Below are 26,135 nucleotides of genomic sequence, written 5' to 3' on the forward strand. Positions count from 1 at the left end.
GCGTGCGGCCCCCCACAATTTTAATACCAGCCAGATAAAGCCATACGGCTGAAGGCAGGCATTCTCAGGATGGGGAGCCCCACGTTATGGGGAGCCCCCCAGCCTAACAATATCAGTCAGCAGCCGCCCAGAATTGCCGCATACATTATATGCAGAAGACACCGTCGCTCCTGTCAGCTCCACGCAGCAACTGAAGACAGCCGCGCGATCAGCTGAGCTGTCACTGAGGTAACTCGCGGCCACCGCTGGATCCTCCAACTGTGACAACAAGTTGCCCGAGTGACAGCGATGTAGTCACAGGTGACTTGCTGTCACAGTTGGTGGATCCAGTGGGGACCGCGAGTTACCTTGCTTAATGAGCGGCCGCCTTTTTCAAAGTAATTGTTGCAGCGCATTCTCTGCACAGCTGTTCCTCGCAGCGCTGGTGATCGGGGAGCGGTAAGTATGAGCCGGGGGAAGAAACAGACCGAGCGCCAATGTAAGTATGACTGAGAACATCATGAAAAAAGGTAAGTATACTGAATTTAACAAAAAAAAATAACATTGTTCGTTTAAAAACGCACACGGACGAAACGTGCTGAACACGGAGATACTCCGCGTGCGGTCTGTGCAGGCACGGACCCATAGACTTTAGCGGGTCCGTGCCTGCGTGATGCCGGCCAAAACCAGACATGTTGTCCGTGTCGAAAAGCACACACACGTACTTACCACACGGACACACGTTCCATGTGTGTGCCATCTATCATTGAATAACATGGGTCTCCGTTTCTCCGTGTCTCCTGTACGTGCAAATACGTACCGCACACGTACAAAAAAACCGGATGTGTGTTGCGGGTCTTATATAACAACCGCTGAAACATATTAAAACCATTTAAAAAACACATACGCTACAATGGCCGGTAATTTATATAGTATCCCACATTGTAACATTTTATCAAAAAAATTTCTGTATGTAAGTGGGGAGGGGAAGGAGAGAATTCACACAGCAAAACTAGAAAGATAAGCCGGTTTGAATAGCTTAAATGCCTATATACAAAAAGTGCAACAAAGACATAATTGGCACATTACAATAAGCAATATGTCCACAAAGGATTTTTAGTTAATAGCCCAAACAGCAAAGCATGTAGGAAGCAAAAATGCAAGTGTGGGCTTTTTTGTTACTATCGTATAAAGTCAAACGCAGCTTCAAACACAGCTCAGGGTGTACAATAGAGGTGCATTGATTACATTAGACTCCTTTCTTAAAATTCTGAGTTTCTGGGAATTCTGGGATGGCTTATTGAGAAGATATATCATGATGCCTGATAGATGTGGCTCCGATTAGACAGTGTCTGGCTGTTTGGGGATGCTCCATATTGATAACTGTAATAGGAGTACAGGAGTACACATTTTCTAGCTAATTGATACATGTCCAGGAAAAACACAATGTTGGGTTGTGAAAAAAGATTCTCCTGCATTGCTAATTAATGGCGGACTCTTTTCAGTAACAGACATGTCAAAAGAGAGGTGAAAAAACTTTTTAATTCGGTAAAATTTACTACCATGTTCATTGTAGTTTAAAGCTACAAACACAACTTAGTGCTGTCAGTGATAAAAATGTTGTAATAAGTTTTTTCTGCTTTATTTTAGCTCTTTGTTATCCAAATATGGACATATCAGCTTCCACAATTAACAGCTGGGTGTACACAGGTAAGTTTATTTATGCTCTTTATGGCAGCCATGTTGGTGTTATGAGCATTACTAGCTTCCTTTTCTGACTGTATCTCTTTCATTGTGGATTTTAGCTATCATTTTGTATAAAAGTTACCCAGTTGCACAAAGTGAAATTTTGAGCTTTTGCACTGTCACTTTAACCCCTTCAGCCCCAAGCCTATTTTGACCCTAAAGACCAGGCCATTTTTTGCAATTCTGACCAGTGTCACTTTATGAGGTTATAACTCTGGAACGCTTCAGCGGATCCTGGTGATTCTGAGATTGTTTTTTCGTGACATATTGGGCTTCATGTTAGTGGTAAATTTAGGCCGATTATTTTTTGCATTTCTTTGTGAAACAAATGGAAATTTCACGAAAATTTTGAAAGTTTTGTAATTTTCAAACTTTGAATTTTTATGCTCTAAAACCAACGAGACATATGACACAAAATAATTAATAAATAACATTTCCCACATGTCTACTTTACATCAGAACAATTTTGGGAAAAAAAAAAATTTAAGGAAGTTATAGGGGTTCAAAGTTTATGAGCAATTTCTCATTTTTACAACAAAATTTACAAAGCCACTTTTTTTAGGGACCACATCACATTTGAAGCGATATTGAAAGGTCTACATGACACAAAACACCCAAAAGTGACACCATTCCAAAAACGGCACCCTCAGGCTACTCAAAACCACATTCAAGAAGGTTATTAACCCTTCAGGTGCTTCACAGTAACTAAAGCAATGTGGAAGGAAAAAATGAACATTTTACTTTTTGCAACAAAAATGTTAATTTAGCCTCAAATATTGCATATTCACAAGGGTAGCAGGATTAAATGAACCCCCAAAATTTGTTGGGCAATTTCTACTGAGCACGCAGATACCTCATATGTGGCGAAAAACCACTGTTTGGGTGCACGGCAGGACTCGGAAGGGAAGGAGCGCCATTTGACTTTTTTGAACAGAAAATTAGCTGGAATCGTTAACCGCACCATGTTGCGTTTGGAGAGCCCCTGAGGTGCCGAAACAGTGGAGCTCCCCCACATGTGACCCCATTTTGGAAACTAGACCCCTCATAGAATTTATCTAGATGTTTATTGAGCACTTTGAGCCTCTGGGGGCTTCACAAAAGTTAATAGAGTTGAGCTGTGAAAATAAAAAAAATTTTTTTTACCACAAAATTGTTACTTCAACCAGGTAGCTTTTTTCACAAGGGTATCAGGAAAAATTGCACCATAAAATGTATTGTGCAATTTCTCCTGAGTACACAGACACCTCATATGTGGTGGAAATAAAATGTTTGGGCGCACAGCAGGGCTCGGAAGGCAAGGAGCGTCATTTGACGTTTCAAACGCAAAATTGTCTGGGATAATTAGCGTATTCTATGTTGCGTTTGGAGACCCCCTGAGGTGCCGAAACAGTAGAGCTCCCCCACATGTGACCCCATTTTGGAAACTAGACCCCTCATGGAATTTATCTAGATGTTTATTGAGCACTTTGAGCCTCTGGGGGCTTCACAAAAGTTAATAGAGTTGAGCCGTGAAAATAAAAAAAAAAATGTTTACCACAAAATTGTTACTTCAACTAGGTAGCTTTTTTTCACAAGGGTATCAGGAAAAATTGCACCATAAAATGTATTGTGCAATTTCTCCTGAGTACACAGACACCTCATATGTGGTGGAAATAAAATGTTTGGGCGCACAGCAGGGCTCGGAAGGCAAGGAGCGTCAATTGACGTTTCAAACGCAAAATTGTCTGGGATAATTAGCGTATTCCATGTTGCGTTTGGAGACCCCCTGAGGTGCCGAAACAGTGGAGCTCCCCCACATGTGACCCCATTTTGGAAACTAGACCCCCATGGCATAGAAAAAAACCCAGCGGCAGATGGGGGGGGGCGGCAGATGGGGCGGCGGCAGATGGGGGAACAGCGGCATATAAAGGGAGCATCTGTGATTGTGAGACGGCGGCTGGGATAGGGTGAGGGCGGATGGGAGAGGGCGCAGTGGATGCAGGAACGGCAGAGGATGGGGGGAGGGGGGGATGGGTGGGAAGGGGAGTGGGAGGTGAGATTGGGGATAGTTACCCTACAGGATGAGATCGGGGAGGGTGAGAGGTGGGGGAGGGAGCGCAGCGCAGATCATGGAGGAGACAGGTGAGCAGAGCACAGATCACGGGGGTGAGAGGTGAGGGAGAGTGGACAGCAGATCACGGGGGTGACAGGTGAGGGAGCACAGATCACGGGGGTGACAGGAGAGGGAGCGCACATCACGGGGGTGACAGGTGAGGGAGCACAGATCACGGGGTGACAGGTGAGGGAGCACAGATCACGGGGTGACAGGTGAGGGAGCACAGATCACGGGGTGACAGGTGAGGGAGCGCACATCACGGCGGTGACGGAGCGCACATCACGGCGGTGACAGGTGAGGGAGCGCACATCACGGTGGTGACAGGTGAGGGAGCGCACATCACGGCGGTGACAGGTGAGGGAGCGCACGTCACGGGGGCGACAGGGGAGGGAGCGCACATCACAGGGGCGACAGGGGAGGGAGCGCACATCACGGGGGCGACAGAGGAGGGAGCGCACATCACGGGGGTGACAGGGGAGGGAGCGCACATCACGGAGGTGACAGGGGAGGGAGCGCACATCACGGGGGTGACAGGGGAGGGAGCGCACATCACGGGGGTGACAGGGGAGGGGGTGAGTAGCCGATCATGGGGGTGAGAGGTGGGGGCGGGAGCGTGCAGCACATAACGGAGGAGAGGGGGCGGGGCCGGGCAGCACATAACGGAGGAGGAAGCGGGCAGCTGATCTCGAGTGGAGGGGGCTGGCAGCACATCACGGAGGTGAGGGGACGAGCAGCCGATCACGAGGGAAAGGGGCCGGACAGCAGATCGGGGGGGACCGGTGGCACTGTGGCAGATGGAGGGCGGCGGCGGCGGATCGGGAGGGGTGGGGGTGAGGGTGCGGGCAGCAGATCGCGGAGGGCAGCGGCGGATCGGGAGGTGTGGGGGTGGGAGTGCGGGCAGCAGATGGGGTGGCAGATCGCGAAGGGCAGCGGCGAATCGGGAGGTGTGGGGGTGGGGGTGCGGGCAGCAGATCGGGTGGCAGATTGCGGAGGGCAGCGGCGGATCGGGAGGTGTGGGGGTGCGGGCAGCAGATCGGGTGGCAGATCGCGGAGGGCAGCGGTGGATCGGGAGGTGTGGGGGTGAGGGTGCGGGCAGCAGATACGAGGGGTGGGGGTGCGGGTGGCAGATCGCGGAGGGCAGCGGCAGCGGCGGATTGGGAGGCCGGTTTCATACAGTGCAATGGCAGCGCGGCAACTTCCGGGTCAGAGCTACTGGAGCTGGGGGAGGGTGATCCAGTGAGGTCACCCAGCTCCAGCCAATGGACAGTGCTATAGCTGCACTGGCCAGGGCTGGATTTCAATGTTTCAGTCACTTTAAGTGGCTGGAACATTACAGTGGCTGTGATTGGTTGAGCGGCGTTCGTCAGCCAATCACAGCCTCCGTAGGTCCGGGGAGGAGGCACCACCCCTCCTGAGGTCAGGTACAGGTCCCCTCCTCCCCGAATCTGCAGTTTATGCTAACTTTTCGCAGTCACCGGAGGCTCCGGTGCCGCGATTACGCCATGACGGAAAGATCCGTCCTTGGTCGTTAAGGCCCAGGGCACCATGACGGATCTTTCCGTCCATGGTCGTGAAGGGGTTAAAGAGGTGAGAAAAATGTGTCTGCTTTCTTCTATGAGCATACTTGTAACAGGTCGTTTATCGTACTGCGCCAACCTGCTTAGTCACAAATGTCCTCAATACTTTTACATTACAAGTAGAAATGAGCTAGTACCGTAATATTAGTAAGCGCTATACTCGTAACAAGTACTTTGTAATATTCTTGTATTCGTTACAAATAGCGAGTAAAATGCAAGTCTATGGGAAATGTGAGTAATTTTCTGCTGAACTCAACAAAGAGGTCTGGGGGCCTTAGGAAAAGGCTGAAACGGATGGGAAAGTTATGAAACTGAATGTGGAGAGCCTGGAGAATATGCCTGCATGCATTTCTGACTCGCATATAGTTTCTGGGAATGAGGATATCACAGTATTGCGCCAATTCTCTCTGTCTCTCTCTCTCAGGTTCATACTCACTAATCACGGCGAGGTGTGGCTGTCACACTGCTCCCGCGGCCTCTCTTCTTCTTCCCTACCTGCTCATTAGCCTCATCACATATTTACTGCACCCGCTCATTAGGCTCATACATATTCACTCCTTCCCCTGCACACCAGTGGCCATAATTGGTTGCAGTTAAACCTGCCCCCACGCTCAGTGACAGTTGTCTGGCTGCAAGCACCAGTGGGCGTGTCTATATCATACAGTAAAACCCACGTTATTGGGAGCTGCATCTAATGGATGCGGCAATTCCAGGTGGCTGCTAGCCGATATTTTAGGCTGAGGGCTCCCAAAAATGTTGGTCTTCCCAGCCTGAGAATACCAGCCCTCAGCTGTGAGGCTTTATCTTGGCTGGGTATCAAAATTGGGGGGACCGCACGCGGTTTTTTAAAATTATTTACTGTGTTTATTTATTTTACTGTACGATATATAGACCAGCTGTGATTGGTTGCAGTCAGACAGCTGTCACTCATTGTGGTGGCGGGTCTGACTACAACCAATCATGGCCACCGGTTTGCGGGGGAAGCAGTGAATATGTATGTGTCTAATGAGCGGGTAGGGAAGAAGAATGATAGGCAGTGGGAGTAGTGCATCAGCCGCGCCTGTGATTGGTGAGTATGAAGTGCTTGAAGAGAGACACTGGCAATATAATGTGAACAAAATGGTGGCAGCCAGCCAATCACAGTAATGCTACAGCCAAGGTGGCTGCGGCATTACTGTGATTGTTTAAGAAGCCCAACATGTTTAGTGGCTGCAAATCAGGCGCCAAACATGCTGGGCGGGACATCCAAATATGGGGAGGCGAATGCACCATTACTCGCTGTATAATGAATAGCCCACGTACCGTACTATTCTGCGAATAGCGAATAGTAGCGAATACATTCGCTCATCACTAATCACAAGTGTCCAGAGGACTGTTTTGTGAAGTTTTCACATTGGAGATCACTTTTTGTTCTTGCACGTTCCTCTGACATGGAGATCACCATTATTTTATATTCCTGACTTGCAAAATTTTACTCTAGTGTCATGTCAATGAACTCTATTTATTCCGGTGGGCGTATGGTTTTCATGCAACATACATGAAACTGGAGTTATGTTCTAACCCTTGCTAAACAGTCTTGGTCTCATGTACACCACATTTCAAATTATTATTATACTAGAAGGTGGCCCGATTCTAACGCATTATTCTAGAATTTATTGTGTAGTTAATGTATGATTTTTGTTATATATATATATAGATGTTGTTGTGTGTAGTTGTCAAGTGTTTGTGTAGGGCGCTGTAAATGTTCTGGGTGTGGCCTGGGTGGGGGTGTGTGAGAGCGGTGTTGTTTGTGTGTTGCGTTGTGTGTGTTGCGTTGTTTGTGGAGCGCTGTGTCTGCAGTGTTGTCTGTGTGTGGTGCTGTGTGTGTTGCGCAGTTTATGTGCGTGTGGGTGTGGGGTGCGTGTGTGTTTTGGGGGAGGTATGTTTTGTGTAATGTGTGTGTGTTGCGCGGTATGTGCGTATATTTGTGTGTGCCGCGGTGTTTGTGTGTTGTGTGTGTGCGGCGTTGTCTGTCTGTGTGTGTGGGTGTCTGTGTAGGGGGGTGTTTGTGGTTGCCAGTGTGTGTGGTGTGTTGTGCGGTGCGTGTGTAGCGGTGTGTGTGTGTTTTGGGGGGAGGTGTGCACCCTCCATTGTGCTCCATCCCCCATGCTGCGCACCCCCCATCGTGTTTCATCCCCCCATTCTGGGCACCCCCCATCGTGTTTCATCCCCCCCATTCTGGGTACCCCCCATCGTGCTCCATACCCCCATGCTGCACCCCCCATCGTGCTCCATCCCCCATGTTGCACCCCCCATCGTGCTCCATCCCCCATGCTGCGAACCCCCCATCGTGTTTCATCCCCCATTCTGGGCACCCCCCATCATGGTCCACCCCCCATGCTGCACCCCTCATCATGCTGCATCCCCCATGCTTCACCCCCCATCGTGCTCCATCCCCCATGCTGCAAACCCCTCAGAGAGGAGTATAATAGGAGGAGAATAATGGGAGGAGTTGTCCTGGAAGGAGGTGTACAGGTGTCCAACGTGTGCGGGGGGCGTGACCTAGCAGCATAGTGGGGGTGTGGCCTAGTGGCATAGTGGGGCTGTGGCCTAGTGGCATAAGGGGGCATGGCCTAGAGGCATAGTGTGAGGGGGCGTGGCCTAGCGGCATAGTGTGAGGGGCGTGGCTTAGCTTCATAGTGTGAGGAGGCGTGGCCTAGCGGTACTGTGTGAGGGGGCGTGGCCTAGCGGCACCACGTGCGGGGGCGTGGCCTGGCCAAACGGCCAATCCATGCGGGGGCGGGGCCAGGCCGAGCTCAGCGGCCAATCCGTGTGGGGGGGCGGGGCCAGGCCAAACGGCCAATCCATGCGGGCGGCGGGGCCAGGCCGAGCCCAGCGGCCAATTCGACGGTTGTCACTGTAAGGACACAATGTCACTGTAGGGACACAATTTTGGAGCAAGACAGACAGACAGACAGAATAAGGCAATTATATATATAGATCATATAATGAGAGCACAATTATCAAGCTACTTTACTAAGTATTATACAAGAAAACATAACATGTTTCAGTGACCTGAGCATACAAAGCAAAAAAAAGTAAAATATTAAAATAGGAATGGTCAACTTGTTCAGCTTCCATAAGTGTACCAACTATGGAAGGGGAATACATGGAATAGCAGAAACTGCTGTGTGAATACTGACATGAAAAATTCAATAGCTATTTGTAAGAATGAAATGTGAAAAATGGAACCTGCATTACTGCCATGAATATATGAATAAGGAGAAATTTAGCTACTGAATTGATCAATGCAGAAGAGCCCCAACACTACGCCAAAGTATTTCTCTACGTTGGGGTCCCTAGCTTGTGTGTGTCCTCTCATGCAGTTAAAAAACTTACCGTGTATGGGACGCTGAGACCCAGGCTATATATACGATGTGGATTGGCAATAGGTGTGTATGGGGAGGGTTCACAAACGAAAAACTACTAACATTAAGGAATAACGTTTGGAACTCCATTCTATGTCTGAACTGGGTGCAAAAAACCTAAAAAACATCACTATGGGGAGATAAGGTATGCACACCAGTGACTATGGAAGGGGAATACATGGAATAGCAGAAACTGCTGTGTGAATACTGACATGAAAAATTCAATAGCTATTTATAAGAATGAAATGTGAAAAATGGAACCTGCATTACTGCCATGAATATATGAATAAGGAGAAATTTAGCTACTGAATTGATCAATGCAGAAGAGCCCCAACACTACGCCAAAGTATTTCTCTACGTTGGGGTCCCTAGCTTGTGTGTGTCCTCTCATGCAGTTAAAAAACTTACCGTGTATGGGACGCTGAGACCCAGGCTATATATACGATGTGGATTGGCAATAGGTGTGTATGGGGAGGGTTCACAAACGAAAAACTACTAACATTAAGGAATAACGTTTGGAACTCCATTCTATGTCTGGACTGGGTGCAAAAAACCTAAAAAACATCACTATGGGGAGATAAGGTATGCACACCAGTGACTATGGAAGGGGAATACATGGAATAGCAGAAACTGCTGTGTGAATACTGACATGAAAAATTCAATAGCTATTTGTAAGAATGAAATGTGAAAAATGGAACCTGCATTACTGCCATGAATATATGAATAAGGAGAAATTTAGCTACTGAATTGATCAATGCAGAAGAGCCCCAACACTACGCCAAAGTATTTCTCTACGTTGGGGTCCCTAGCTTGTGTGTGTCCTCTCATGCAGTTAAAAAACTTACCGTGTATGGGACGCTGAGACCCAGGCTATATATACGATGTGGATTGGCAATAGGTGTGTATGGGGAGGGTTCACAAACGAAAAACTACTAACATTAAGGAATAACGTTTGGAACTCCATTCTATGTCTGAACTGGGTGCAAAAAACCTAAAAAACATCACTATGGGGAGATAAGGTATGCACACCAGTGACTATGGAAGGGGAATACATGGAATAGCAGAAACTGCTGTGTGAATACTGACATGAAAAATTCAATAGCTATTTGTAAGAATGAAATGTGAAAAATGGAACCTGCATTACTGCCATGAATATATGAATAAGGAGAAATTTAGCTACTGAATTGATCAATGCAGAAGAGCCCCAACACTACGCCAAAGTATTTCTCTACGTTGCGGTCCCTAGCTTGTGTGTGTCCTCTCATGCAGTTAAAAAACTTACCGTGTATGGGACGCTGAGACCCAGGCTATATATACGATGTGGATTGGCAATAGGTGTGTATGGGGAGGGTTCACAAACGAAAAACTACTAACATTAAGGAATAACGTTTGGAACTCCATTCTATGTCTGAACTGGGTGCAAAAAACCTAAAAAACATCACTATGGGGAGATAAGGTATGCACACCAGTGACTATGGAAGGGGAATACATGGAATAGCAGAAACTGCTGTGTGAATACTGACATGAAAAATTCAATAGCTATTTGTAAGAATGAAATGTGAAAAATGGAACCTGCATTACTGCCATGAATATATGAATAAGGAGAAATTTAGCTACTGAATTGATCAATGCAGAAGAGCCCCAACACTACGCCAAAGTATTTCTCTACGTTGGGGTCCCTAGCTTGTGTGTGTCCTCTCATGCAGTTAAAAAACTTACCGTGTATGGGACGCTGAGACCCAGGCTATATATACGATGTGGATTGGCAATAGGTGTGTATGGGGAGGGTTCACAAACGAAAAACTACTAACATTAAGGAATAACGTTTGGAACTCCATTCTATGTCTGAACTGGGTGCAAAAAACCTAAAAAACATCACTATGGGGAGATAAGGTATGCACACCAGTGACTATGGAAGGGGAATACATGGAATAGCAGAAACTGCTGTGTGAATACTGACATGAAAAATTCAATAGCTATTTGTAAGAATGAAATGTGAAAAATGGAACCTGCATTACTGCCATGAATATATGAATAAGGAGAAATTTAGCTACTGTTTTTTAACTGCATGAGAGGACACACACAAGCTAGGGACCCCAACGTAGAGAAATACTTTGTCGTAGTGTTGGGGCTCTTCTGCATTGATCAATTCAGTAGCTAAATTTCTCCTTATTCATATATTCATGGCAGTAATGCAGGTTCCATTTTTCACATTTCATTCTTACAAATAGCTATTGAATTTTTCATGTCAGTATTCACACAGCAGTTTCTGCTATTCCATGTATTCCCCTTCCATAGTCACTGGTGTGCATACCTTATCTCCCCATAGTGATGTTTTTTAGGTTTTTTGCACCCAGTTCAGACATAGAATGGAGTTCCAAACGTTATTCCTTAATGTTAGTAGTTTTTCGTTTGTGAACCCTCCCCATACACACCTATTGCCAATCCACATCGTATATATAGCCTGGGTCTCAGCGTCCCATACACGGTAAGTTTTTTAACTGCATGAGAGGACACACACAAGCTAGGGACCCCAACGTAGAGAAATACTTTGGCGTAGTGTTGGGGCTCTTCTGCATTGATCAATTCAGTAGCTAAATTTCTCCTTATTCATATATTCATGGCAGTAATGCAGGTTCCATTTTTCACATTTCATTCTTACAAATAGCTATTGAATTTTTCATGTCAGTATTCACACAGCAGTTTCTGCTATTCCATGTATTCCCCTTCCATAGTCACTGGTGTGCATACCTTATCTCCCCATAGTGATGTTTTTTAGGTTTTTTGCACCCAGTTCAGACATAGAATGGAGTTCCAAACGTTATTCCTTAATGTTAGTAGTTTTTCGTTTGTGAACCCTCCCCATACACACCTATTGCCAATCCACATCGTATATATAGCCTGGGTCTCAGCGTCCCATACACGGTAAGTTTTTTAACTGCATGAGAGGACACACACAAGCTAGGGACCCCAACGTAGAGAAATACTTTGGCGTAGTGTTGGGGCTCTTCTGCATTGATCAATTCAGTAGCTAAATTTCTCCTTATTCATATATTCATGGCAGTAATGCAGGTTCCATTTTTCACATTTCATTCTTACAAATAGCTGTTGAATTTTTCATGTCAGTATTCACACAGCAGTTTCTGCTATTCCATGTATTCCCCTTCCATAGTCACTGGTGTGCATACCTTATCTCCCCATAGTGATGTTTTTTAGGTTTTTTGCACCCAGTTCAGACATAGAATGGAGTTCCAAACGTTATTCCTTAATGTTAGTAGTTTTTCGTTTGTGAACCCTCCCCATACACACCTATTGCCAATCCACATCGTATATATAGCCTGGGTCTCAGCGTCCCATACACGGTAAGTTTTTTAACTGCATGAGAGGACACACACAAGCTAGGGACCCCAACGTAGAGAAATACTTTGGCGTAGTGTTGGGGCTCTTCTGCATTGATCAATTCAGTAGCTAAATTTCTCCTTATTCATATATTCATGGCAGTAATGCAGGTTCCATTTTTCACATTTCATTCTTACAAATAGCTATTGAATTTTTCATGTCAGTATTCACACAGCAGTTTCTGCTATTCCATGTATTCCCCTTCCATAGTCACTGGTGTGCATACCTTATCTCCCCATAGTGATGTTTTTTAGGTTTTTTGCACCCAGTTCAGACATAGAATGGAGTTCCAAACGTTATTCCTTAATATAAGTGTACCAACTAACCAGATGGAAATGAATAGAGAGGGAAAGTATGTTCCTTACATGTCTGCTCAAATGGGCTATCCTGAAGATGTCCACTCAGGTAATCCATCCTCTGATATTTCTATCTTTCCTTGTGATATCATCTATGTCGGCCTATCCAAGGGCATTAAAGGAGATGAGGAGCATCTCAGACATTTGTAGGGCACTAAAAAGTACTATATGTGCCATTGGTGGAGGTATGAAGAACACTGGGAGCCAAAACACAGGGGACAGTGGCAGGATTATTCATTACCAGGGCACCAAGTATGTTCACCACATATGTACCGTAAATAACATAATATATAGCAGAACTACAGTTAGGTCCAGAAATATTTGGACAGTGACACAATTTTCGCGAGTTGGGCTCTGCATGCCATTCACATTGGATTTGAAATGAAACCTCTACAACAGAATTCAAGTGCAGATTGTAACGTTTAATTTGAAGGTTTGAACAAAAATATCTGATAGAAATTGTAGGAATTGTACACATTTCTTTACAAACACTCCACATTTTAGGAGGTCAAAAGTAATTGGACAAATAAACCAAACCCAAACAAAATATTTTTATTTTCAATATTTTGTTGCGAATCCTTTGGAGGCAATCACTGCCTTAAGTCTGGAACCCATGGACATCACCAAACGCTGGGTTTCCTCCTTCTTAATGCTTTGCCAGGCCTTTACAGCCGCAGCCTTCAGAATGTTCCACTTTTTTGCACTCATGAACTCCTGGGTAGCTTTGGCTGTATGCTTGGGGTCATTGTCCATCTGTACTATGAAGCGCCGTCCGATCAACTTTGCGGCATTTGGCTGAATCTGGGCTGAAAGTATATCCCTGTACACTTCAGAATTCAGCCGCACAAAGCTCCTACCTGTGTTCGCTCCACTAGTGTGTGAGGACACGAACCACTAGATATGGCACCTGCCTAGGTCCACTCCACTAGTGGTGCAAAAGAGACGGACAGCAGCACAAGCTGCACAAAGCTTCTACTTATGTTCGCTCCCCTAGTATGCGAGGATACGAACAACTGCCAGACGCAGTATAAGGAACGTTACCCTAGCGGCAACGTCCACCTACGAGTAGAATCACAAGGCCCCACTGGACCATGTGCCTCAGGCACCTGCCTATGTCCGCTCCACTAAGATGTAAGGATACGGACCACAGCTGAAGCTGTAAGATACAAGAACGCTACCCTGCCGGTAGCGCTCACCTAGCATAGACAGAGGGATGCCTAGAGGGACGTGCACAGAGCGTCTACTCTCATGCATGAACCAAGAGGACTGAGCGCCGGGCGGCGTGCGTCAGGCTCTTATATAGACTCTGTGTCTCATCCAAGATGGAGGACACCAGAGCCAATCCGCTGCCAGAATGACAGCAATGACGTCACGCTGGCCTATCACCGAGCAAAGCGTCACAAACACATGACCAGCGACCAATCGGCATAGAAGGTGTCAGAGATATGTGACCACTTGTCACAAGCACATGACCAGCGGCCAATCAGCTTAGAAGGTGTCAGAGACATGAGACCTCGTGTCAGCGATGATGTCACCCGCACATGTGCAATGGCTCCAAGATAGGACTTAGTCTCCAGTGCTCGCACATGTGCAGTTACAAGAAATCCGAACATAGTCTCTAGTGCCACAGAAACCGTAACAGAGAGCTTATTCACAGGCAGGGAGAGATTTAAAGCTGTCCTGACATCTGCTACTAATAATCAACAATCTCAGCACTGCTACATCCCTTGTGTCTGTTATACTAGCAATAGGTATTACAACTTGCAAAAAAAGGTCCCAAAATTATCAAAACAACAGGTTCAGGTGTAGTGTAGTACCTGTCGGCCACCATCTCAATTTATATCAGCTCAGTTGCGTCCTTGTGCTAGCTTCATAGCGTACATAAACTCCATAGTACCCTACTGCTAAAAAAAATAGTGTAAGTTTAAAAGAAAAAAATATATATATGTAAAAAAAAAAATTAAATTGCTGTCATAGCCTGTAGTTCTGCCTGAAGCCAAATACCATAATGTTGCTTCTTTGAGAGATCATGTTTTTGACCCTATATGCCTGATAATCTGTTCTGGCCTTCCCTCTTGTAATATATAGGATTATATTCACATAATCCTCTTTGTGTGGTCACACTGCCTGGGAGGGGGGCTTTATTCCTTTTTTCCTATCTAAATCTGTGCAGGTTATTATGCAACTTGGCTGTCATTGTCTTTGTACCTGATCTACTTTTGTAATGTTTCACTTTTTGTATATTTAAATAATAAAAAATATACAAATATTTATTAACAAAATCTAAACATATTTCACTACAATTTTTTGGTTTTCGTTCTTCCTTTCTCCTCCTTATATCAAATACCATGATATATAGCATCCTGGTGGTGGCTTCATATCTTACAAAACTTAGATAGTGGCCTGCTGCAACTAACACACAGTCTCAGTGTTACCAAATTTTTATTAATACTCGGTGTCAGTGACACTATTTCTGCCTGAAGGCCAGAACCTTCCTATCAGCAACCTAGCATAATTTTGGGGGCTTCATATCTTACAGAACTTAGATAGTGGCTTGCTCATATTAAACACAGTCTGAGTGCCAGAAACAAATACTAAAATAAAAGTGTTGTCAAACCCTGTTTATTTTGGGGCTGAAAGATATTCACAACATCTTTGTCGACTCTTCTAAATGGTAGTTTGTCCAATAAAGGTACCTTGCAGTTTTTAGACTTACAGAAACAGCTATCATGGGAAACTATTAACACAAGTTTAACAACGCAGCATCAGTGTTGTTCCACTGCCTGTAGAAAGGTCATGTTACAGCATTAACCTTCAAATAATCAAACCAAAAAAATTGGTAAAAGAGGGGGTCAGGGCCAAGGACAAGGTGGTAGTGACAGTGGTGGTCACCCAAGCAGTGTGATCGAGCCAAAGAAAAAGGTTCCTGCTTTATCTACCTCTGCCTTCCTATCCCAATTTTCTTGTCCACGTGGAAAAGCACTCTTGCGCCCTGAACAGTGCGAACAGGTAACGAGTTGGCTAGTAAAAAATGCCTCCAGTTACTTGTCGAGTAGCAAATCCCAAGAGTCCACAGATAACAGGATGGCTGAGAGAGAACCGGGTTAAATGCTGCGCTAGAAAACCACAATTCCGATGGATAAAGTGAAATCCTTTCCTTTATTGGCACAAGTCTACGCGTTTCGAAGGCATACCGCCTTCTTCATCAGGACAAAACAGTACAAGAAAAGAACAGCAACTGTTGTTGAACTGCTGTTCTTTTCTTGTACTGTTTTGTCCTGATGAAGAAGGCGGTATGCCTTCGAAACGCGTAGACTTGTGCCAATAAAGGAAAGGATTTCACTTTATCCATCGGAATTGTGGTTTTCTAGCGCAGCATTTAACCCGGTTCTCTCTCAGCCATCCTGTTATCTACTATTTCTGCATCGGGGCTGCTGCTGACCACTGCTGCATAATCTGCCTATATGCTTGCATAGGAGTTGTGCCTGTCACAACTGAAACAGGTGAGTGCCTGTCTTTACATGTGTATTCCCTCATCCATCAGATAAGACCCTATTTCTGCACTTGTTTCTTCCACAGTTTATTCTCCCAAGAGTCCACAGAGACAGACTTGAGTAGTCCAGAGGCTGGCCCATCGAATCCTCAGCCTGGTCCTCCTTTCTCACAATATCAGTATTCTAAGGAAACATATGACACTAAAGCAGGTTGCTCTGAGGAACTGTTTATGGGACCCTTTGACCTTTCTTGCCTCTCACCGCACAACACCACCAACGCAGGTGAGGCCAGGGTGTGCAGTGATGCACAGATCTTTGAGCACCCAAGGCCAGAAGAAAGCCATGTTGCGTGCCGTGACATGCTGGGCAATCAGGTGGAAGTGTTGGAGGATGATGAGACACAGTTGCCCTCAGGTCAGCCTGAAACCTCCATTCCCGAAGACGTTGACCTTCAAGAATTTGAAGACGACCAGGTAGATGATGAGGTGACTGATCCAACATGGATGGGTGGCATGGATTGCGAGAGCAGCAGTGCAGAGGAGCATGTGCCCATAGTCCGCAAAAAGGCTGTAAGACATAGTGTTTCGACCACTGCCAGAAGTCAATCAACTGTGCACATGACACCACCACCTGTGGCATCTCAGAGTCCAAGGATCCGTGCCACCTTTGGCATCTCAGAGTCCAAGGGTCCATAGTGCGATTTTGTGGGAGTTTTTTCCCAAGAGTTCTTCGGACCAAACGGTTGCCATTTGTCAAATCTGTCAGACCAAACTTAGCAGAGGCAGAAATACTTCCAGCTTGGGCACCTCCAGCATGAGAAACCATATGTTAGCCAAGCACACCACTAGGTGGTTGACAGCTCTAGGTGAAAAACATGATTTCCAGACTCAAAACTCAAACTGCGGTCTAGGAAGCAGGCGATGATGCCTCCTGCTCCCAACTTGCTTTTGGTCACATGCAATCATCATCAACGACATCAGCTTCGATGTTGCAGCGTGGCGTTCATTTGTCCATAAAACATACATTTCTGAATCATTTGAATAGAATTTGAATAGAGGGCCACTGGACTCGGTGGTGTTGGTGGAGGAGGAGGAGGAGGAGGGCAAGTCCAACACCTAAATGGTCACATTGGCAATAGCACTGTAAAGTGTTATAGAGTACGTATTCCAACTTTCACACTAATGATATAGGGGGCGCAGAAATCTACAAATAACTGCCATCCCTCCTCAATGTATGTTACAGGGCCCACCTTAGAGTCCTAAGAAGTCTGAGATTTGAGGATAGCCAGTGGCCCTTCCTACTTTTGAGTAGAGGACCACTGGAGCCGGTGGTACTGGTGGTGGAGGAGGAGGAGGGCAAGGTCAACATCCCAACAGGCACATTGTAGCTGATCTTTTAAAGTGCTGTCAAAAATGTCCCAATAAAGGAGGTGAGTCAGACACCAATATAATGTATAAGTAACAGCCCTTTCTAATCAAAAAAGAAGGAAAAATGTAAAAAACGAAACGTGTGAACATATGCTTAAGTGTTTTTTTTTTTGGGAGGTCGGGGCTTGATTTGACTTTTTATTACAGTGATTAGGCACTAGGAACTGTTTCTTAGCAATTTCCCCTCTTTTACTTTGGTTTGAGAGCTGTTCTGGCGACTACGTAAATGCCGCGTGCTGCTCTGAGCACGTTATTCAAAGACACCAGAAATGCAGTGAGGCACCTTCTACAGGCTGTGCCCATACTGTTTCAGCCTTTTCCCATCCATTTCAACATTTTCGTCAGTCACCACAGGTTACCGACAGGTCCGACGTAAAATTATTCTGGTTTCCCATAGATTTACATTGGTGTCTAATATTCGCGAATACTCGAATAGCGGCGAGGTATTCGTTGGATATTCATCCAATCGAATAATAGGGTATTCGATCATCCTTAATAATTAAGTTACATGTAATAATGAGAAATGACACAGGAAAAAAGTAATTAACACATGAAGAAAGAGAGGTGCATAAAGCCATAGAGAGTCATCATGAATGCAGCTGAAATCTATCAGCAATGAGAAAGCAATCCTGCCACTTAGTGAAAAATAATCTCATCTGGTTCAACTGATGACCTATAAAAAAGTGTCTCATTACCAAGGTGCCACACAAAAAATGTTTTATGATGGGTAAACCCACTGAACTGTCTGAAGGCCTTCTCAACCATGTTGTTAAAAAATATACTGATGGCATTGGTTACAGAAGAATTTCTAAACTACTGAAAGTTCAAGTTCTGGGGAGCACTGTTGTAGCCATAAACATTATTTAACTATAATCCAGCCATGACCAGTTGCTCACCGCAAGAATTTGGAAAGAGGAGTGAAAAGAATTATCAAAGGAGTTGTCCAAGAGCCAGGGACCACCTTTGGAAAGTTACAGAAAGACCTGTAATCAGCAAGTACAATTGTTTTAAAGTCAACAATAAGTAATGCACTCAACCTCAATGGCAGGTATGTGTGACGCCCTGGAATAGCCAGGTTGTCACAGGTAGGCCTTTACACAAACACCCCCCCTTAATAATGTGACAGCAGCCAAACTACAAAACCCTTGTCACCTCCCTCCGGGTTTGATGTTCACACCAGGGGGCAGAGCCAGGTGGTTGGCTTCGCCCACCAAGGAGTTCACAGGCCCTGAGGCGGGAAAAACACTAGATTAGCTTTGACAGTGGAGTGGAGTGGAGTGACGTTCAAGGGCAGACCTGCGTCCAGATCTGCCATAGTCTACAACAAGTGTCTGGGTTGGAGCCCAGTCACCTCTGCCAAGGAGGCAGACGGTAGTAGCCGCCTGCAGGAGCTGGGATTACAGCCGGTGGAACCGTAGGGACCAGGGACGGACGGTGGCCCGCCGGTACCGAACAGGGAAACCGATTGGAAACCAGAGCACCAGGACGGGTACTCAGACACAGTACGAGGCCCAGAAACAACTGGGCTGAGTCAAATAAACTGATTGAGGACTGGACTTTAGCACCTTTCCCACCTAAGACCCGACTGAAGACAACAGCCCAACCATTAGGGTAAAGCCACCGCCCAGGCATAGAGACCCGACGGGCCAGCGTCTGCGGGCAAAGAGAGCTCTCCCGGCACATACCAGGCTGGGGAGGGGACTACCGTTGCTCAGGCATAGGAGTCGTCATTTCTACACAAGTGAGGTGCAGGAGAAAGGCGGAAATTACTAACCTGAAAAGGGGAAAAGCGCAGCCGGCTGCGGGCACCATCTTGTTTGGTTTACTCCAGCGTCTGTAATAGTGAGTACAACAGTGCCTTCGGGCAGCGCACCGCGGCGCACCGACACGCCAGCACGCATCCAATTGCCCGCCTCAGCACCTCCCTCGGGCCCCCGGGACCATCATTCCCCCTACCCACGGAGGGGTGAACACCAAGCTGCGCAACACCGTCCTCGGGAGCCTAGTCAACGGCAGCGGTGGTGTCCATCCATTCACCACAACCTGTGGGTGGCGTCACAAACTCAAATCCCCTACAAACAATCGCGGCCCCGGCCGTGGACCTCCCCACCAAAGTCCCTACGTGTAGCGCCAACTCCCTTTCAGAGCAACGTGACCCCCGGGTCCGTGAGGAGCTCGAGCCACCCACGACAAGCACGGATCCGAGCAGCTCGGCAGCCGACCGAGCCCCGGGGCGGTACACATTGACTCTTCTGGCATGAAGAACAGGATTGAACCCATCCACTTACAGTGCCTACAAGTAGTATTCAACCCCCTGCAGATTTAGCAGGTTTGATAAGATGCAAATAAGTTAGAGCCTGCAAACTTCAAACAAGAGCAGGATTTATGAACAGATGCATAAATCTTACAAACCAACAAGTTATGTTGCTCAGTTAAATTTTAATAAATTTTCAACATAAAAGTGTGGGTCAATTATTATTCAACCCCTAGGTTTAATAATTTGTGGAATAACCCTTGTTTGCAATTACAGCTAATAATCGTCTTTTATAAGACCTGATCAGGCCGGCACAGGTCTCTGGAGTTATCTTGGCCCACTCCTCCATGCAGATCTTCTCCAAGTTATCTAGGTTCTTTGGGTGTCTCATGTGGACTTTAATCTTGAGCTCCTTCCACAAGTTTTCAATTGGGTTAAGGTCAGGAGACTGACTAGGCCACTGCAACACCTTGATTTTTTCCCTCTTGAACCAGGCCTTGGTTTTCTTCGCTGTGTGCTTTGGGTCGTTGTCTTGTTGGAAGATGAAATGACGACCCATCTTAAGATCCTTGATGGAGGAGCGGAGGTTCTTGGCCAAAATCTCCAGGTAGGCCGTGCTATCCATCTTCCCATGGATGCGGACCAGATAGCCAGGCCCCTTGGCTGAGAAACAGCCCCACAGAATGATGCTGCCACCACCATGCTTGACTGTAGGGATGGTATTCTTGGGGTCGTATGCAGTGCCATCCAGTCTCCAAACGTCACGTGTGTGGTTGGCACCAAAGATCTCGATCTTGGTCTCATCAGACCAGAGAACCTTGAACCAGTCTGTCTCAGAGTCCTCCAAGTGATCATGAGCAAACTGTAGACGAGCCCTGACATGACGCTTTGAAAGTAAAGGTACCTTACGGGCTCGTCTGGAACGGAGACCATTGCGGTGGAGTACGTTACTTATGGTATTGACTGAAACCAATGTCCCCACTGCCATGAGATCTTCCCGGAGCTCCTTCCTTGTTGTCCTTGGGTTAGCCTTGACTCTTCGGACAAGCCTGGCCTCGGCACGGGTGGAAACTTTCAAAGGCTGTCCAGGCCGTGGAAGGCTAACAGTAGTTCCATAAGCCTTCCACTTCCGGATGATGCTCCCAGCAGTGGAGACAGGTAGGCCCAACTCCTTGGAAAGGGTTTTGTACCCCTTGCCAGCCTTGTGACCCTCCACGATCTTGTCTCTGATGGCCTTGGAATGCTCCTTTGTCTTTCCCATGTTGACCAAGTATGAGTGCTGTTCACAAGTTTGGGGAGGGTCTTAATTAGTCAGAAAAGGCTGGAAAAAGAGATAATTAATCCAAACATGTGAAGCTCATTGTTCTTTGTGCATGAAATACTTCTTAATACTTTAGGGGAACCAAACAGAATTCTGGTGGATTGAGGGGTTGAATAATAAATGACACTCTGAATAAACTTTTCACAATTTAAAAAAAAAAAAAAAAAAAGAAATAACATTCTTTTTTGCTGCAGTGCATTTCACACTTCCAGGCTGATCTACAGTCCAAATGTCACAATGCCAAGTTAATTCCGAATGTATAAACCTGCTAAATCTGCAGGGGTTGAATACTACTTGTAGGCACTGTACCTGTGGAAGTGCACCTTGAAATTATCATCAGCGGAGTCCCCATTAAAAAATTGCAGAATCCGCCATCTTGTCACTATCCAGAGGAGCGAAGTTTCCTGCCCAAGCCGTCTTCTCCAAGCAAAAAGGCGCAAAAGTGAAGCCCCACCCCCGGAGAGCAGAGCGGTGCAGAAAGCAAGCAGAGTGCCCTGAAAAGACCAAGAGGGGACAGAGAGAAGATGTCCATGCCTAACGGGGATGGCGGAGGGGCGCCAGCTGCGGGAGTGGTGGCGCCCAAAGACGGGAACGTAGCGGCCATCGCTCTGGTTGCAGGAGTGGGGGAGGCCGCGGGTCCGGCGGTCGCTCAGGTAATGCCGATCTCCTTGCCCTACGTGCCTGGTGCTACCTGGCTACCCCAGTATGATGGGAAGCCTGATGCCTTGCAGGTGTTTCGGAAAAAGATTAGCACGATCCTTGACTTGTATGCCATGACCGGCAGACAGCGTGCGACGGTAGTGCTAGGGCAGCTGACCGGCGCGGCCGAGCAGGAGACGGAAACCTTGGCAGACGCGGATTGAGCCTCGGTGACCACCATCTTTGAGAAACTCCAGACCGCCTTCGAAACCCGCACTGAGGCTGAGTTGCGGATGCAGTTCTACCAATGTTGCAGGGACCCGCGGACAGTATAAGAGACTATGCCTTGCACCTGCAGACAGCTCTCCGGACACTGAGGCGGGTGGACACCATCAGTGAGGCCAATAGTTACAAGATGCTAGTGGAGCAGTTCCTATAGGGACTGGGGTCCGCTGAAGACCGCAAACAGCTGAATTTAGAGCACGCCGACCTAGGCTTTGCAGTACTAGAGGAGCGGGCCATCAAGGCCCTGCAAATACCAACCACCGGCGTTCCTGATGCGACTCCTTGGCCTGTCGAGACCGCTCCCGTCTCGATAGCGCCTCCACACTTGGCTCTACCGGCCCCTGCTACACCCGTCGGGACGATGGAAGAGCTGGCCTCACAGGTCCAACGAATGAATGAAGACCTCACCCGGATCCTCGCCGCACTCCAGCTACCGACGAGAGCCAAGCCCCAGGAGAAGATCCAGTTCACCGACAGCCCGGAGGACGCCCCTTGGATGCAGCGGAGGAAGAACAACGACCCACGGTACGGGCCGCCTGTTTGCTACAGGTGCAACAAGCCTGGCCATTACTCTAGGCGATGCCCGTTAAACGAGCAACCCCTGAGGCCAAGGGCCAATCCTCAGGAGTAGACCCTCATGGCCCAACTGATTGGCGAGACCGGTACGTTGGAGGTCGCCCCATCATCTACCTGGCAGTGGATGGCGTCCCGATCATGGCCCTGTTGGACATTGGATCGCACGTAACGACTATGCCTTATTCATTGTACCAGCGATACTGGGCCGATAGTGAACTTGCCCCTCTCGATGATAGCATGACTATTATTGCGGCCAATGGGCTCCCTATGACTCAGGTGGGATTCAAGGAGGTGACCCTGACTGTGGGACGGACCCAGCTGAAACGCCAAGGGATGATTGTGGTGCTGAATGAGTACAGTGACCGTAACCCGAAAGTGGTCCTAGGGACCAACATGATTGAGCACTGTATGGGAGAAGTGTTGAGCCTGTTGCAGCAGCTGTCTGCCACTGCAGGAGGGGGTCGGCAGAGGGCACTCCAGCGTGAGATCCGGGCCATCCTGCATTGGCAGCAAGTGAACCTGATGGGTGGAGAGATTGGTGGAGTGCGGGTGATGGACGCAACCCCTTTGTTGGTCCGGCCAAGGAGCGAGATGATGATTTTGTGCAGGGCAGCAGTAGGCCCCCAGGGACGGGATTACCTGGCGTTGGTGGAACCCTCGCCTTCAGAGCACTGGCCCACGGTAATGGCAGCCAGGGGGGTGATTGACGTCAAGAAGGGGAGAGTGCCTGTGAGAGTGCTGAATTGCGGGGAGGAAGAGGTTAGGCTCCCCCGCTACGCCACCATAGCTAAGCTGTTCACCATAGACACCCACTGCATACATGAAACCATCCCCACTACCCCTGCACCCAACATGAGCAGTGACACCCCATCCATGCAGATAGAGAAGAGGTGGCGGGAGTTACATGTCGGCACTGAGTCTACCCCGATACACCACAAAGACGGGGTATACAGGGTGGTACAGGAGTATGGGCAGGTTTTCAGCCAGCACCCGCTAGACTTCGGGAGTATTAAGGGTGTTCAACATCATATCCCAACAGGCACACATCCACCCATTAAAGAAAGGTATAGACCGATCCCACCAGCACACTATCAATGCGTCAAAGACATGTTGAGGAACATGAAGGAGGCAGGGGTCATCCGGGATAGTTGTAATCCCTGGGCAGCTCCATTAGTGCTGGTAAAGAAGAAGGATGGCACTATGAGAATGTGTGTGGATTATCAATCAGATAACGCAAACAGATGCCTACCCTCTCCCCCACATTGAAGAGTCGCTGGCTGCATTAAAAACTGCTAATTATTTCTCTACCCTTGACCTTACCAGTGGATACTGGCAGGTGGCGGTTGCACAAGAAGATCGCGAGAAGACCGCATTTGCTACCCCTATGGGTCTCTGCGAGTTCAACAGTATGCCGTTCGGGCTGTGCAATGCCCCCGGGACCTTCTAACGGCTCATGGAATGCTGCTTGGGGCATCTCAACTTCGAGACTGTGCTATTGTATTTGGATGACATGATCGTGTATTCCAAGATGTACGAGGCCCACCTGGAGCACCTGGCAGAAGTGTTCGCGGTCCTCTCCAAGTATGGGATGAAGCTGAAGCCCTCCAAGTGCCATCTGCTGAAACCCAAGGTGCAGTACCTCGGACATGTAGTGAGCGCAGAAGGTGTAGCCCCGGATCCTGAAAAGGTTGCTGCTATCCAGAGCTGGCTACGACCGACCACGATGAGGGAGGTGAGGCAGTTCCTGGGCCTGGTGGGCTACTACCGCCGTTTCATCAAGGGGTACACAAAGATGGCTGCGCCCATGCAAGACCTCCTCGTGGGGCAGACCTAGAACGGGAGAGCCCCTGGGCCCCCGTTTGTCTGGGGAGAGAAGCACGAGGAGTCTTTTCACTAGTTGAAGTCAGCCCTGACAGGGGAAGAAATCTTGGCCTACCCCGATTACGGCCTACCGTTCGTCCTCTACACCGATGCCAGCAATGTGGGCCTGGGTGCAGTTCTGTCCCAGGTACAGGACGGGAAGGAGAAAGTGATCGCCTACGCTATCAGAAAGCTCCGGCCAACGGAAAGGAACCCCAAAAATTACAGCTCCTTCAAGCTTGAGTTCTTAGCCCTCGTGTGAGCAATAACCGAAAGGTTCAAGCATTACCTCGCGGCGGCGATGTTCACTGCCTACACGGACAACAATCCATTGACACATCTGGATACAGCCAAGCTGGGTGCCCTGGAGCAGTGGTGGATGGCTCGACTGTCCAATTACAATTTCACCATCAAGTACAGGGCCGGCCGTAAGAACACCAATGCGGATGCGCTGTCCCGGATGCTGCACCTACCCAATGAAGGGGTGGAGGACGACGACCTTGAGGAAATTGAGCTACCCACATTCCATCGGCCACGGGATGAGAAGCCCTGCATTAACCAACAGCAAGTGAACCTTGATCTGCTGCCCAGCCAAGGGTGGCAAGAAGCTCAGGACCAAGAACCTGCAGTTCAACTGGTCAAAATCATGATTATGCAGGGCTCTTCCAGGATGGACCCCACAGCCCCTCAGAAGCTCAGCGGTTGTGGAAGGAGAGAGACCGGCTGTACTTAGATCAAGGGAAGCTGTATAGGGAGCTGATCAACCCGCAGACCCATGAGAAGGTTCGCCAGCTGGTGGTCCCCCAGGCCAGCGTGCCCAGGGTCCTGCAGGCCTACCATGATGGTACAGGGCACTTCGGTTGGAAAAAGCTGGAAATGTTGCTGAGGGAGCAGTTTTACTGGAGTGGGATGCGAGAGTCTGTGAAGGCCTGGTGTCGAGAATGTGGCCCCTGTACACTGAGAAGGCGGGACGAGGCCAACTAGAAGGCCCCTCTGCGGCTGATCATCACTCACCAGCCGCTGGAGTTGGTTGCCCTGGACCACGTCAAGCTCACACCCAGCCGAAGCGGGTATACTTATGCCCTGACCATTGTGGACCACTACTCAAGGTTCATGGTGGTCCTCTCCGTTAAAGAACTTGATGGGCCATACTGCAGCTAGAGCCTTCCAGGCCTACTTTTGCCGACCGCATGGCTACCCGGAAAAGGTGCTCATGGATCAGGGCTCGGCCTTCGAAGCAGAAGTGTTCCAGGAGTTTTGCCACTTGTACGGGTGGAAGAAGATCCGGACCACACCGTACCACGCCCAAACTAATGGGATGTGCGAGAAAATGGACCACCTGGTCCTGAACCTTCTCAAGACACTACCGTTGGAGGAAAGGAATCTGTGGCCGGAGAAGCTGCCTGATCTGGTGGACATGTACAACAATATCCCCTGCAGTTCCACCAAGTGCACCCCGCGTACCTGATGAGAGCCCGACCGGGACGGCTGCCAGTGGACCTGTAAATGGACATAGAGGCACCCAAAGCGCTTCCCTCCACCGTTAACTGGGATACCAAGCAACAGACGCAGTACCGACGGATCCAGGAATATGTGGAGAGGAATCTGCGCCAGAGCCGAGAAAAGCAGGAGCAACGCTTTAACAAGCGGGCTCCGGCTGCCCCCTTTGAACCCGGAGATGTGGTACTGAAGCGCAAGAGAAGGACGCATAAGCTCGACG

The 26,135-nt window shown here is 48.0% G+C and overlaps 1 protein-coding gene across 1 annotated transcript in view; it reads left to right on the forward strand.

Annotated features, from left to right (window-relative positions):
• Positions 1 to 26,135, forward strand: part of KIAA1549L (KIAA1549 like) — a 1,247,838-nt gene that overhangs the window by 447,072 nt on the left and 774,631 nt on the right. The window contains 1 exon segment of the mRNA XM_075325616.1: positions 1,630 to 1,689. Coding sequence (XP_075181731.1) covers positions 1,630 to 1,689 — 60 coding nt within the window.

Source organism: Anomaloglossus baeobatrachus, chromosome 10, assembly GCF_048569485.1.
Source record: "Anomaloglossus baeobatrachus isolate aAnoBae1 chromosome 10, aAnoBae1.hap1, whole genome shotgun sequence".
Classification (NCBI taxonomy): Eukaryota; Metazoa; Chordata; class Amphibia; order Anura; family Aromobatidae; genus Anomaloglossus; species Anomaloglossus baeobatrachus.